The 12,395-nt window shown below is 36.6% G+C and overlaps 1 protein-coding gene and 1 non-coding gene across 2 annotated transcripts in view; one reads left to right on the forward strand and one right to left on the reverse strand.

The window, feature by feature from the left end:
- ADGRG7 (adhesion G protein-coupled receptor G7) overlaps positions 1 to 12,395 on the reverse strand; it is a 69,584-nt gene that overhangs the window by 7,033 nt on the left and 50,156 nt on the right. Inside the window, exons 12-15 of the mRNA XM_032350877.1 lie at positions 11,365 to 11,711; positions 10,595 to 10,685; positions 6,655 to 6,810; positions 4,274 to 4,430 (exon numbers count right to left, since the gene is read on the reverse strand). Of these exons, the coding sequence (XP_032206768.1) occupies positions 4,274 to 4,430; positions 6,655 to 6,810; positions 10,595 to 10,685; positions 11,365 to 11,711 (751 nt within the window). The remainder of the gene's footprint in view (positions 1 to 4,273; positions 4,431 to 6,654; positions 6,811 to 10,594; positions 10,686 to 11,364; positions 11,712 to 12,395) is intronic.
- Positions 759 to 896, forward strand: LOC116581761. Its single transcript, XR_004282214.1, has one exon. It is a non-coding gene; the product is annotated as a small nucleolar RNA SNORA8 (small nucleolar RNA).

A 12,395-nucleotide genomic window follows, 5' to 3' on the forward strand; every position in this document is an offset into this window, starting at 1 on the left:
TTAGAAGGTGACCATAATCCTTAGTCTAAATGTTCTGCTTCTTAGAATAAATGCCCCTAATATATTAATAGAATAGGTTACAAAAAAGAAAAAAAATATAAATCTGCATTTCCTTTTTTTTTTAAGATTTTATTTATTTATTTGACAGAAAGAGATCACAAGTAGATGGAGAGGCAGGCAGAGAGAGAGATAGAGGGAAGCAGGCTCCCCGCTGAGCAGAGAGCCGGATGCGGGACTCGGTCCCAGGACCCTGAGATCATGACCTGAGCTGAAGGCAGCAGCTTAACCCACTGAACAACCCAGGTGCCCCATGCATTTCCTATTTTAAAACAAAATAAGAATGGAATATTTTTTAAACATTTATATTTGAGATAAGACTCGAGGAATAAAAACACCTTCAGTCTTATGTATAATGTTACAAAAACAACTTCATAAGGTTCTGCTCTTCAAATCAAGCCTCTTGCAGATAGCAACTATAAACTTTAGACAAAATATTTTTTAAGACCTACCTGAATACACTGAAGAACAACTAAAAGCAGTCTGAAACTGGAAGGAGAATCTAAGAGTTGGAATTTGGGAAAAAGGGAACTGTAACTGGGTAGGATTCCTGTTTTGTTTTATTTTTAATATCTTTTAGCCAGAAAGCACAGTCTGATCACCCCACATAGGGTAAATAAACCTGGAATTAAAAGGCTGTCTTACTAGGTTGAAGAACTGGAAAACAGGGTTTAGGGAAACTATAAAATCTGAAAAATAATCGCACTGCATGGTATCTGCCCTCAGCAGCTCATTCCTGCTGGGTGTTCAAAGGACAGTGCAATAGAAACTCAGTATCTGGCATCGTTGGTTTTCTTGGCTTCGTGCATGTTAAACCTGGTATTTTTATTGAAACAGTATTCTTAATGGTTTTTCATACTGCTCAGCTTGAGATAATTTTCAAGAGGAAGTAATGCTTCTCCTTTTCTAGGGTGTTTGAAATTGAGAACCAGGCAGATCCACACTCAGACCCTAAACAGGGCCCTGAAGTAAAGACATTGGATCCAAAAGATTACAGGTGGGGAGTTTTTAAAGTATGTCCATATTCAAATGGAGATGCAAGAAACCCAGCTGAAAGAACTCTGGAGTGACAGTGACAACTGTGAATTGATCAAGTTCTTTTTAAAAGGGCTGTTTTGAAGATTATGATTCTAACTTTGGAGGAACTATGGTGATGAGCAGTGACTGGCAGTGGAAGGAATCACATGTAAAAACTCCTTAAATAAAAATTTATTGGCTTAGGGCGCCTGGGTGGCTCAGTGGGTTAAGCCGCTGCCTTCGGCTCAGGTCATGATCTCAGGGTCCTGGGATCGAGTCCCGCATCGGGTTCTCTGCTCCGCGGGGAGCCTGCTTCCTCCTCTCTCTCTCTCTCTGCCTGCCTCTCTGCCTACCTGTGATCTCTCTCTGTCAAATGAATAAATAAAATCTTAAAAAAAAAAAAATTATTGGCTTAAAAAAAAAAAAAAGAATCTGAAAAATAAGTAAGAATATTCAGAATATCCAGGAGGAAACAGAGAGGGGGAGCTCCAGATTCTGCTTATAAATTCTGCCCAAATCTCTAACTGACCTCTGAACTATAAATGCATGGAGTGAAGTCTAAGAAGCATGTCTGAGACTAAAATAACTAAGCAGAGATTTCCACTGCTGTCTTTCCTAGGAGATATAGTTTTCAGTTTTAGTCCAGCTAAATTAATTATATGCTAACTCCACTCTTGGTGGGAATAAAACAGAATGAAGAGTTGCTACAGTGTATTATTTAAAATGTCCAGGAAACAACCAAAATTACTAGACATATGAAGAAACAGGAAAACATGGCTCATACTAAAGAAACAGGAAAACATGGCTCATACTAACCAAAAAGGCAAACAATGGAGATTGCCTAAAATAACCCAGATGTCAGAGTTAGCAGACAAGGATTTTAAAGTTTTATGCATAGTGTGGTAAAAAAAAATGTACTCATAATGAGCCAAAATTAGGAAATATCAGCAAAATAAAATCTATGAAAAATAATAGGATAAAAACTGTGAAACTAAAAAAGTACAATATCTGAAATAAAAATCACTGGATAGAGTTAACAGCAGACTGGAAATGACTAAAGGTAAAATAAATGTCCTTGAAGATGGATCACTAAGATAATCCAATCTGATGCCTAGCAAGAAGGAATGAGAAAGAATAAACAGCTCTGAGACCTGCGGAAAAATATCAAATGGTCCAACATACATATAAATAAAGTCCCCAAAAAAGAGAAAAGTAAAAGAACAGGATAGGAAAAACTATTTGAAGAAATAAAGATTAAAAAATTCCTCAAATTTGGTGAAAGATATTAAAGGAGATTCTGGGAACTCAGCAATCCCAAGCAGAATAAATGCAAAGGAAAATGCTAAAAATCAAAGATAAAGATAAAATCTTGAAAGCAACCAAAGGAAATAATTCATTACATACAGGGGGAAAAGAATATGAAACATTCAGGATGTCTCATCAGAAACTGGAGCAAGTTTGTGAAATGACTTCATAACACTAAAAGGGGAAAAAAAAACTATCAACCCATTATTCCATTTTCATGATAATATCCTTTAAAAATGAAAGTAAACAGAGGAATAAAGAACTAGAATGACAACAGAAGACAAATAGTAAAATGGTAGATATAAATCACCCATATTAATAATCACATCAGCTTTAAATGTACTAAACACTCTAATTAAAAGATAGAGATTGTCAGAATGAACAAAGGGGTAAGACCTGCCTATTTGCTATGTACCAGATACATACTTTATTTTTTTTTTAAGATTTTATTTATTTATTTGACAGACAGAGATCACAAGTAGACAGAGAGACAGGCAGAGAGAGATGGAGAAGCAGGCTCCCTGCTGAGCAGAGTCCATTGCGGGGCTCGATCGGAGGACTCTAGGATCATGACCTGAGCCGAAGGCAGAAGCTTTAACCCATTGAGCCACCCAGGCGCCCCCAGATACATACTTTAAATGTAAAAGCACAAGTTGAAAGTGAATGGATTTAAAAAATATATACAATCCAGCCAAAATGCATAAGAAGGTTGGAGATCAGATAAAATAGACTTTATGACAAAGAGTACTCAGAGTTAAAGAGGAACATTTCCAAAGGATAAATGGCCAATTTACTCAGAAGATATCACAACCATAAATGTATATGGATCTATTAGCAGAACTTCAAAATGTATGCAGCAAAAATTGATAGAATTAAAGGGAAAATAGACAAATTCACAATCACAGTTTAGAGATATTAATACTCCTCTTTTATCAATAAATTTAAAAGAAATGAAATAAAACATTCACACACAACTTACCAACACTGAATAACAAAGTAACAGAAAAACTGAACAGACCAATAAAAAGTTTGGAGATTGAATAAGTAATCATAAACCTCCTGATAACGAAAAGCCCAGGATCAGATTACTTCACAGGTGAATTCCAACAAGAATTTAAAAAATAATTAATACCAATTCTTCTCAAACTCTTTCAAAAAGACTGAAGAGGACGGAACACTTCCAAACTCGTTTTATAAGGTCAGCATTACCCTGATACCAAGCTAGACAAGAATACTACAGAAAAGAAAATTTCAGGCCAGTATCCCTGATGAATGTAAATGCTTAAATCCTCAACAATTACGTGAGGTGATGGATGTGTTAATTATTTTGATCTTGGTAATCATTCCGTAATATATATCAAATTGTCATGTTATACACTTTAAATATATACAATTGTATCTGCCAATTAGTCCCAATTGTTCCTCAATCAAGTTTTTTTTTAAGATAAATGACATAATCTTATAAAAATTTAAAAAGAGAGATAAAGAAAAAAATTCAGCCAACCCCACAAGGGCCTAAGCTCCAACAGTAACCGTAACATTATCCATATCAACCATATCAACTACGGTGAGGAGCTGCCATGAACCTATTACATGGGAGAAAAGGAATCAGGAGGTGTTTGCCAAGCCAGTTGCTAGACAAAACCTCTTCTGCTAAGAGAAGAGGGACTAATGTGGTCTAACTGTACTGTAATTATATTCTATGAACTGTGCCCATGAACTGTACCTTATGAGATAAGTCATAAAGAACTTTCTTTTCTCTTCAAAATGTATTGAAAATAATCTCCTAAAGGTATCCAAGCAATGACCTTTAAAGTCACCATTAGTTTAGTCCAGGGTAATATCATCCCTACCACTGCATGATCTGCTACCTTCAGACTAATCCACACCATACCTGAGTAGTGTTGAAAAGGCAGAACATGTAGCTGAAGATATTCCTGACGTCATCATTACCAATCAGCATAAAGTATGCCAGAATCCAGGTAACTCCAAAAACAACTGTAATAGATAACGTACTAAGAATCTTCTTTAGGAATGAAACCTTTTTTGTGCTAGGTAAGAGAAAGCAAGAAATAAAACATGGTTTTATTTATTAATATGTGTTACCCTCTAATTGTGAATATTCAGATGGCCATATACACTATTTAACAATATTATGCATTAGGTAGAAAACCATGTTAGACCTACAACTGGGTAAAATCTGATTTAGCAAGCTCCATTAAGGAATACAGTGATGCTTGCTTAAAAGCTCAGGCATAAACAGTCCTTTACACTCTACTGCAAGCAAGTACCACACACACACACACACACACACACAAATCAATGTTTTCTTTGGAAAGGAATTTTATCTTGGTGATCAGTCAGTGAGAAACTCCTTTTCTGGGCATCTGGGACCTTGCCATGTTGTAGGTTGATACGAGAATGAAAGGTTATTAAGATATAGAAATGTAGGAATCTGAACTCAGCCACATGACTTACCAATGGGATCTTAGCAATTATTGGCACAAGCAGAAGCTTGAAAGCATTTTTCTCAGTAGAGCTGGCCTTTTTTTATTGTTCTTTGGCACCCTGACACCACTATATTGAGAAGCCTGTACTGGCCTTATTGTTGATGAAAGACTACACAGAACAGAGATTAGCTTTCCCAAATGAGCAGCTTCTACTCAAAATCAATCACCCAACCACCACCAGACACAAAAATAAGTCATCTAAGACCGTCTATCCATAATCAAGTCTGTGAAGAAAAGAACAAGTACCTGACCAACACTCAAACTTACAGCAAATAATAAATATTTGTCACTTTGAGCCAGTAAATTCTGGGGTGGTTTACTATGCAACAAAAGCTAACTGATACATGAAAGATAATTTGTTAAACAATTAACTTGTAACCTGCTTTTTACTGTGACTAAGCCAATTTAAGAACCACGAACCGTCAGCCAAAATCTAGAAATACAAATCTGTTGCTGTCTGTGGCCAAAATGATACTGTTTTGTATAAAGGAAATATAACTTACTCTGCAATTAGGCTAAGAAGATTTTACCAAGATGTTTCTGCACTGCTAATAAAACAAAGGTTTGAATGATTATCAGTGATAGTCTTTTCCCCACATTTTCCCTCAATATGGATTACCGTTCATATCGGAAAGATGATACTCACTCTTGATCAGTAAAGCACACAGTTAAGATGATATTCCCACTAATGTCAGTTGTTTTCACCCAACTGCTCATACCAAATGAATCCACTTGGTGACCAACAAAGCTCACAGATGTGCTTATAATAAATGTACTGGGGGTAAATGGAGTCTTATAAAATTAAACCTAGATTCATGGCCTCATTAATACCGTGTTCTAACCAATTGTGATGTTGAAGGTATGGATAAGGAGAGTATACCTGTTTAATAGTTTCTGTTCTTTACCTCTCCATGGAAAGCTTTTTGTTTACCAGGGACAACAATGAAAAGGCTTATTGAGGTCAGGAAGGTTATAGTAAGAAGAACACATGGGAACTGATAGACCAGAGTACACATGTCCCACCTGAGGATGTGTGGACACAAAGTTGCCAGATGTTCCAATTTTTTCAAGAGAAAATATAATTTTTAAATCTCCCAGTTTTTATGTTTTAAACTAATTTAAAAAAAGTAAAGCCACTATCAGATTCAAGAAACACATGCAGGGGCACCTGGGTGGCTCAGTGGGTTAAAGCCTCTGCCTTCGGCTCAGGTCATGATCCCATGGTCCTGGGATCGAGCCCCACATCGGGCTCTCTGCTCCGCAGGGAACCTGCTTTCTCCCCTCTCTCTGCCTGCCTCTCTGCCTACTTGTGATTTCTCTCTCTCTGTCAAATAAATAAAATCTTTAAAAAAAAAAAAAAAGAAAGAAACACTTGCAAAATATAACCTGAAGCTACTAGTTTGTAAAATGAAATGCAGTTACCAGCATCTTCTCACAATCTTCTCATTTCCTTAATGATTCAAATCTGATTTCTTGCATATTTGGGATTGGGAGAGAAATTTTCTTTTTTTGGAGTCTTTGGATTTAGTTTTTAGTTGGGCTTATACAGCACCGAAGAGTGTTAATGCAGCTCCATATTATTGGAAGATAAGAAGATTTACTTTCCGAGACAAAATTTAAAAGAAAATCCACCCTGCAAACCACATATCCTTGTCATTGTCCCAGAAGTCTGAAGACTCTTTTAGAATCTGTGGATGCCTTGTGGTGGTGTATTATGTACTGTATGAGGAATGCCTGAGAGCATCCCACTAATGGGTAATCTTACCTTGTCAGATTCTGGTTAGTCTTCCATATCACTTTGACTATAATGATAATAAATATAACAATATTGTTGATGAGGATAATGGTGACAGGCATCATGAATGACCACAACAATGAGCTTGTTATAAGACCGTCGTTTCCTGAAACTGCTAGCCAGCAGCTATGAGGAGAAAAAATGATTTTAGTAGATTAAAAAAGTTATACATACTGATTCTCTGGGCTATTAACATTACTGAGAGAACTGCTAAAACCCAATAGCTCTTTGCATTCTATATATTTGAAATGACTTTCAAGAATTCATCCACTAGGGAAAAAAAAAAAGAAATACTTAGTTCTACCATATTTCCTGATATATGGGCTAGTGAAAAGAAAATACTTTTAAATCAGGCAGTCCCAAATGTAAATGTCATTCTGTCACTCACTAGGTGTCTGACTTCAGGCAAGTTACTGTTTTCATTCATTTGTGAACATGTAGCACATCTAGGTGGCTCAAAATTTTAAAGGTACAAGTCATCATAGAGATATCACTCTCCCTGTAACTATCCCTCCCTACAACTATGCCTAGTCACCTAGTTTCTATCACCAGTACTAATCAATGTCTCTTGTGTATTCCTCTGGATTTAGGTTATGCATATGCTAGTAAATATTTTTTTCTGATTTTTAAACAAATAATAACATATTGTACTTTTATCACTTAACAACGTATCTTGAAGATCACTCTAGATGTGATTATAAAGACTGTCATTTTTTTTATATAGCTGAATACTACTCCATTATTTTTTTTTGGTTATTTACATAGTCACTTAATCATGGGCATTTTTAAAGTTTAATGCTTAAGAATATTTTAATAGTTATTTAACCTCACTGCATCTGTTTTGAGGTTTTTGTTGTTATTGTTGCAAATGGTTTGGGTGGTATTTTGGATTTTTTTTTTTCCTCATCAGTAAAGTATAGTAATCACTTCTTGGCATTGTCACAAGAATGAATTCATCTATTTGGTAAGTATTAACAGGATACATGCTATGTGATATCTAGTTCTAGATATCAGATATTAGCAGTGAATAACAACAACAACAAAAATCCAAAAATTTCTTCTTTGTGACATGATGCTGTATATAGAAAACCCTAAAGACCTCCATACTGTTTTCCACAGTGACTGCTCCAATTTGCATTCCCACCAACAATGCAAGAGGGTTCTCTTTTCTCTGCATCTTTGCCAACGCTTGTTGTTTCTTGTGTTTTGTTTTAGCCATTCTGACAGGTGTAAGGTGATATCATTGTAGTTTTGATTTCTATTTCCCTGATGATGAGTGACGTTGAACATCTTTTCAAAGTATCTATTTGCTATCTGGATGTCTTCTTTGGGAAAATGTCTATTCATGTCTTCTGCCCATTATTTAATTATCTATCTTGAGTTTTGGAATTATTAGTCTTGCTAGATGCAGGGATAATAGAAGAGCACATGTAAAAGTAAGAAATCGGCTAGGAGTTTATTACAATAATCTGGTGGCTTGGGTGAGAAGAGGAAATGTTGGGAAAGAGTCTGATTCCACATATATGCAAAAGTAAAGCAATGGATTTATTTCTAGGTTAGATGTGAGACGAAGGAAGATTAAGGCTGATTCCAAATCCTTTGACCTGAGTACTGGGAAGGACAGAACTACCATTAACTGAAATAGGAAACATGATAAGAAGAGCAAGTTTGGGAGGGAAGACCACAAGAGGTCCCATTAGACACCCCAGTGCCAGTATCAGGCAGGCATTTGGGTATGAACAAAATGACATGAGAAGCCCTGGCATGTATTTGGCATTCAATTAATGTATGTTTCCTTTCCTTGCAGGTATAATAGTATTATTATACACATCAAAGGATTTCTACATTGTCTTGTATTGGAATGTTGTTACAATTTAAATTATTTGAAATCATATTTCTAATCTGAATGACCTAGAAGGAAACCGGGATGTTCAAATCTCTATAATGAAATAAAAAGTAAAAAGGAATGCCTCTACTCTATTAACAGACAGAATAGGTCTATCCTTAAATAAAATGGTGAGAGCTAGTGAGTTTATCTTCAGGACTTCTGGCATTCTTTTCATTGCTAACTGGAGAACAACCTTCCTGTCATTCTCCATTCCGCCATCTCCTACACAGAAGAAATGGGAGGGCACTTGATGAGAATTTAAAGAAACCCTTCTGAGAAGTACTTTCAGAACTCTAGAAGCTTCTTTGGTGACTAAATAAGTCACCATCAGAAGTTTCAAATGAAGAAGATGAACACATTTCTTATCTATGCAGCTTATTTTCTTCCTCTATCTTTTCTTCCTCCTTTACGCCCTCTAAGCGGCATAGTAACTTCCCTTATTATCATCACCTTGTGTATTCCCTAACATTTAACAGTGTACTCAGGAAAGAATCTGCTCTCAATTATTCACAGTTCAGTGTGAATATATTTAACATGGTAAGCTTCTTTCTCCTGAAGTCTTTTTATAGGAGTAGATCTAGCTTTGTCCCAAAGTTAAGGTAGGAAATCAGTGATGCAATTTGAACGAACTACCTTTCCTGTGAGATGCATCTTACTCCTGATCTGTAATTGTGGAATTAAATTTTTTAATTTTATTAAAAGATATTTAACCATAGTTAAACAGAAAAAGTACTACCTGGAGTATTTGGCTCCTAAAATTGGTAGATAGTCTCCTATTCTTAAGTTGGGCCTGCTCAACCTTGAAAATAGGTATGCACCCTAACACCACAATCTTCCCTTGGCTGTACTGGTACATTTCCAAGAGTTTTGTTTTGTTTTGTTTTAGTTGCTTTTAGACTTAAGGTGGAATCCAAGAAGTAAGAATGATTGAATTATAAAAGGAGAGGGGAGGATAAATTACAGAGCAGTTGCCATTTGGTAGCAGAAATACACATAAAGTGGTACCTGGGTATCTCAGTTTGTTAAGCCTCTGCATCCAGCTCAGGTCATGATCCCAGGGTCCTGGGATGGAGGCCTACATCGGGCTCCTTGCTCAGCTGGGAGCCTGCTCCTCCCTCTCACTGCCTCTCTCCAGCTTGTGCTCTCGCTCCCTCTCTTTCTCTCTCTGACAAACAAATAAAATCTTAAAAAAAAAGTAATACCCATAAAGAGTTCAACTCAGATTTCTTTTTTCTTTTTTAAGACTTTTCTTTATTTATCTGAGAAAGAGAGAGAGAGAGCACAAGGAGGTGGGAAAAGCAAAGGGAGGGGGAGAAACAGACTCCTCACTGAGCAGGAAGCCCAATGTGGGGCTCGATCTCAGGACCCTGAGATCATGACCTGAGCCAAAGGCAGACCCTTAACCCACTGAGCCACCCAGGCACCCCTCAGCTCAGATTTCTTTTCTCCTACCTCACAGAAAAAGCAAACACCATACAGTTGGGTATTTCCATTAGTAACAACTATTCACACTATAATCTCAGGGAGAATTTTTTTTATGTGTGATAAATCATCATAAAACATTCATTCTAATCATATCAACACAAAACCAGTCATAAGTACAGATAGGCTCTTCAAATTATAAAACATCTTCACACTTTCTTGACCCCTAACTGTGATCTCAGAGTAGACATTACTTCATTGTTATTCCTATTTCCTAGATAAGAAAACTAAGATAAAGGGTTACTAAGGAGCACACATATTGTGTCCTATGATTTTTAGCCTTAATAAAAGAAGACAAATCTAACAAAGTTTAGGTTATAAATTTAGAAGGTAATAACTAGCTTTATAAAAGGATTTTTCATAGGAAACTTTCATGTCACTACATTTAAAATATAATGTGTTGTTTAAGAATTTGAAATGCTCACTTATGATACTTATAAAGTGGGACACATACATACAGTGACACTTGGACTCAATCCCTGAACAGTTACACTCTTATATCAAATAAATGGACATTTAAAAATATATGTATAAACTTACATTTCTTCTTGTCGGTAATTTAACTCCCATTGTGAATCGCTCTGAGAAAAAATAATTCCCACTGTTACAACCACTACTATAGCCGGGACACCTATGTGGTAAAAGAGACCCATTGAATTAATAATTTACTCAAGACTGGAATTAATTATAGAAGAACATTAATGAGTTACACATCTGACCCTTTTCAAGACTGTACTCTTCTTCCACTGTAGCCAACATACCAAATGATCTACAGATGTGGGTCAATGGAGGACATAATTTTTTGTTAACTGCTGGCCTCTTTCTTTTTCTTTTGGCTGTACCTACTAATCTTACACATTTCTGATTTCTTTGTAACTCTTACCACAATTTCCATTCTTAAACTGCCCAATTCCTCTTTCCCTTGAATAAATTTAAATTAGATATCATTCACACAATTCTTTGCTGGAACCCAATAAATTTTTCAAATTATTTTTGTTAGAGTCACTCTTGATGTTCTCGAAACTTTTTTTTTTACGTAGCTAGAAAGTTAATCATATATGGTCTAAATTTCAAATGAAACTAATAGAGATGTGAACGGAAATTAACATCTCAAGGTTAGTTTGTCCTAGCTGTGACTAGGACAGCTGCCTGATCACATCTTCTTCCTTCCCAGGAGTGTAAGCAACCAGGCAGAAGGCGCACTCCTAGTGACTGCTCGATTTCCATCTCCCCTTGTGCCATTAGGTTGTTGAAATTAGGTTATTTCAACAAAATTAAATTTCTGAGTAAGCGGAAAGGCAAATGCTTACCCCATCCAATTAAAGAGATGAACAGAATGAAACGTTGAGGAAGAGGCCTCATGGTCCTAATGAGAAGGAAATAGAGCTGGGCAGCACTGAGGCCAGTCCAGCTAAACGTCACCAACAGGAAATAGTGCAGCAACGCAGCAACCACAGTGCACTTGGGATTCGGGTCATACACAGTGTCTTGGGGCAGCATTTCATTTCTGTTAGAGTCAGGCTTATTGGTGTCACTATCACTTTTCTTTAAGTTCTTATTGGAGTTTTCAATTCCAAACACAAAGAGGAGGTTAAAAATCAACATGGATACACACAGACTGACCAACACCCAGGTTACTGAAGTTTTTCTGACATTCCTGAAAACAAAGAAGTATATATGATTAAACAAATAAAACACACGCAAAAAATAAACTCTAGTGAAACTGTCAGAGAACACAGAAATATTATTATCCAGTGGAAATCCAACTCTTAACCCAGTGGTCCAGCTCTTAAGTCTACCTTCCCGAGTACACCAGAAGAGCTCGCTATTGTCGCATTTCCACAAAGAGGTGAGTTAGAGAAAACAGGTTGATATATCTTTCTGTCAAACTATGTTGTAATCAAAGGTGACAGCTAGTTTTCAGAGAGGACCCCCACAGAATGCTTCTTTCAGGTATCCATACCCTGTGTAGCCAGCCCCTCCTGGGGCCAGCCTGTGACTTGCTCTAACTAATGAAATGCACCAGAAGGCCTGGCCTGTGAACTTATTCACCAGATAAAGCACTACTGGGGCCAGTGATACTTTAACGACCCACAGCAAAGTTTTAACTCCTTTTAAAACCAGAAGGGAATTGGGTGCCTGGGTGGCTCAGTTGGTTAGGCAACTGCCTCTTGTTCAGGTCATGATCCCAGAGTCCCAGAATCAATTCCTGTGTTGGGCTCCCAGCTCCATGGGGAGTCTGCTTCTCTCTCTGATCTTCTCTCCTCTCATGCTTGCTCTCAAATAAATAAAGAAAATCTTAAAAAAAGAAAAAAAAAAGAAGGGGAAAGAATTAACTTTT

Source organism: Mustela erminea, chromosome 1, assembly GCF_009829155.1.
Source record: "Mustela erminea isolate mMusErm1 chromosome 1, mMusErm1.Pri, whole genome shotgun sequence".
Lineage (NCBI taxonomy): Eukaryota > Metazoa > Chordata > Mammalia > Carnivora > Mustelidae > Mustela > Mustela erminea.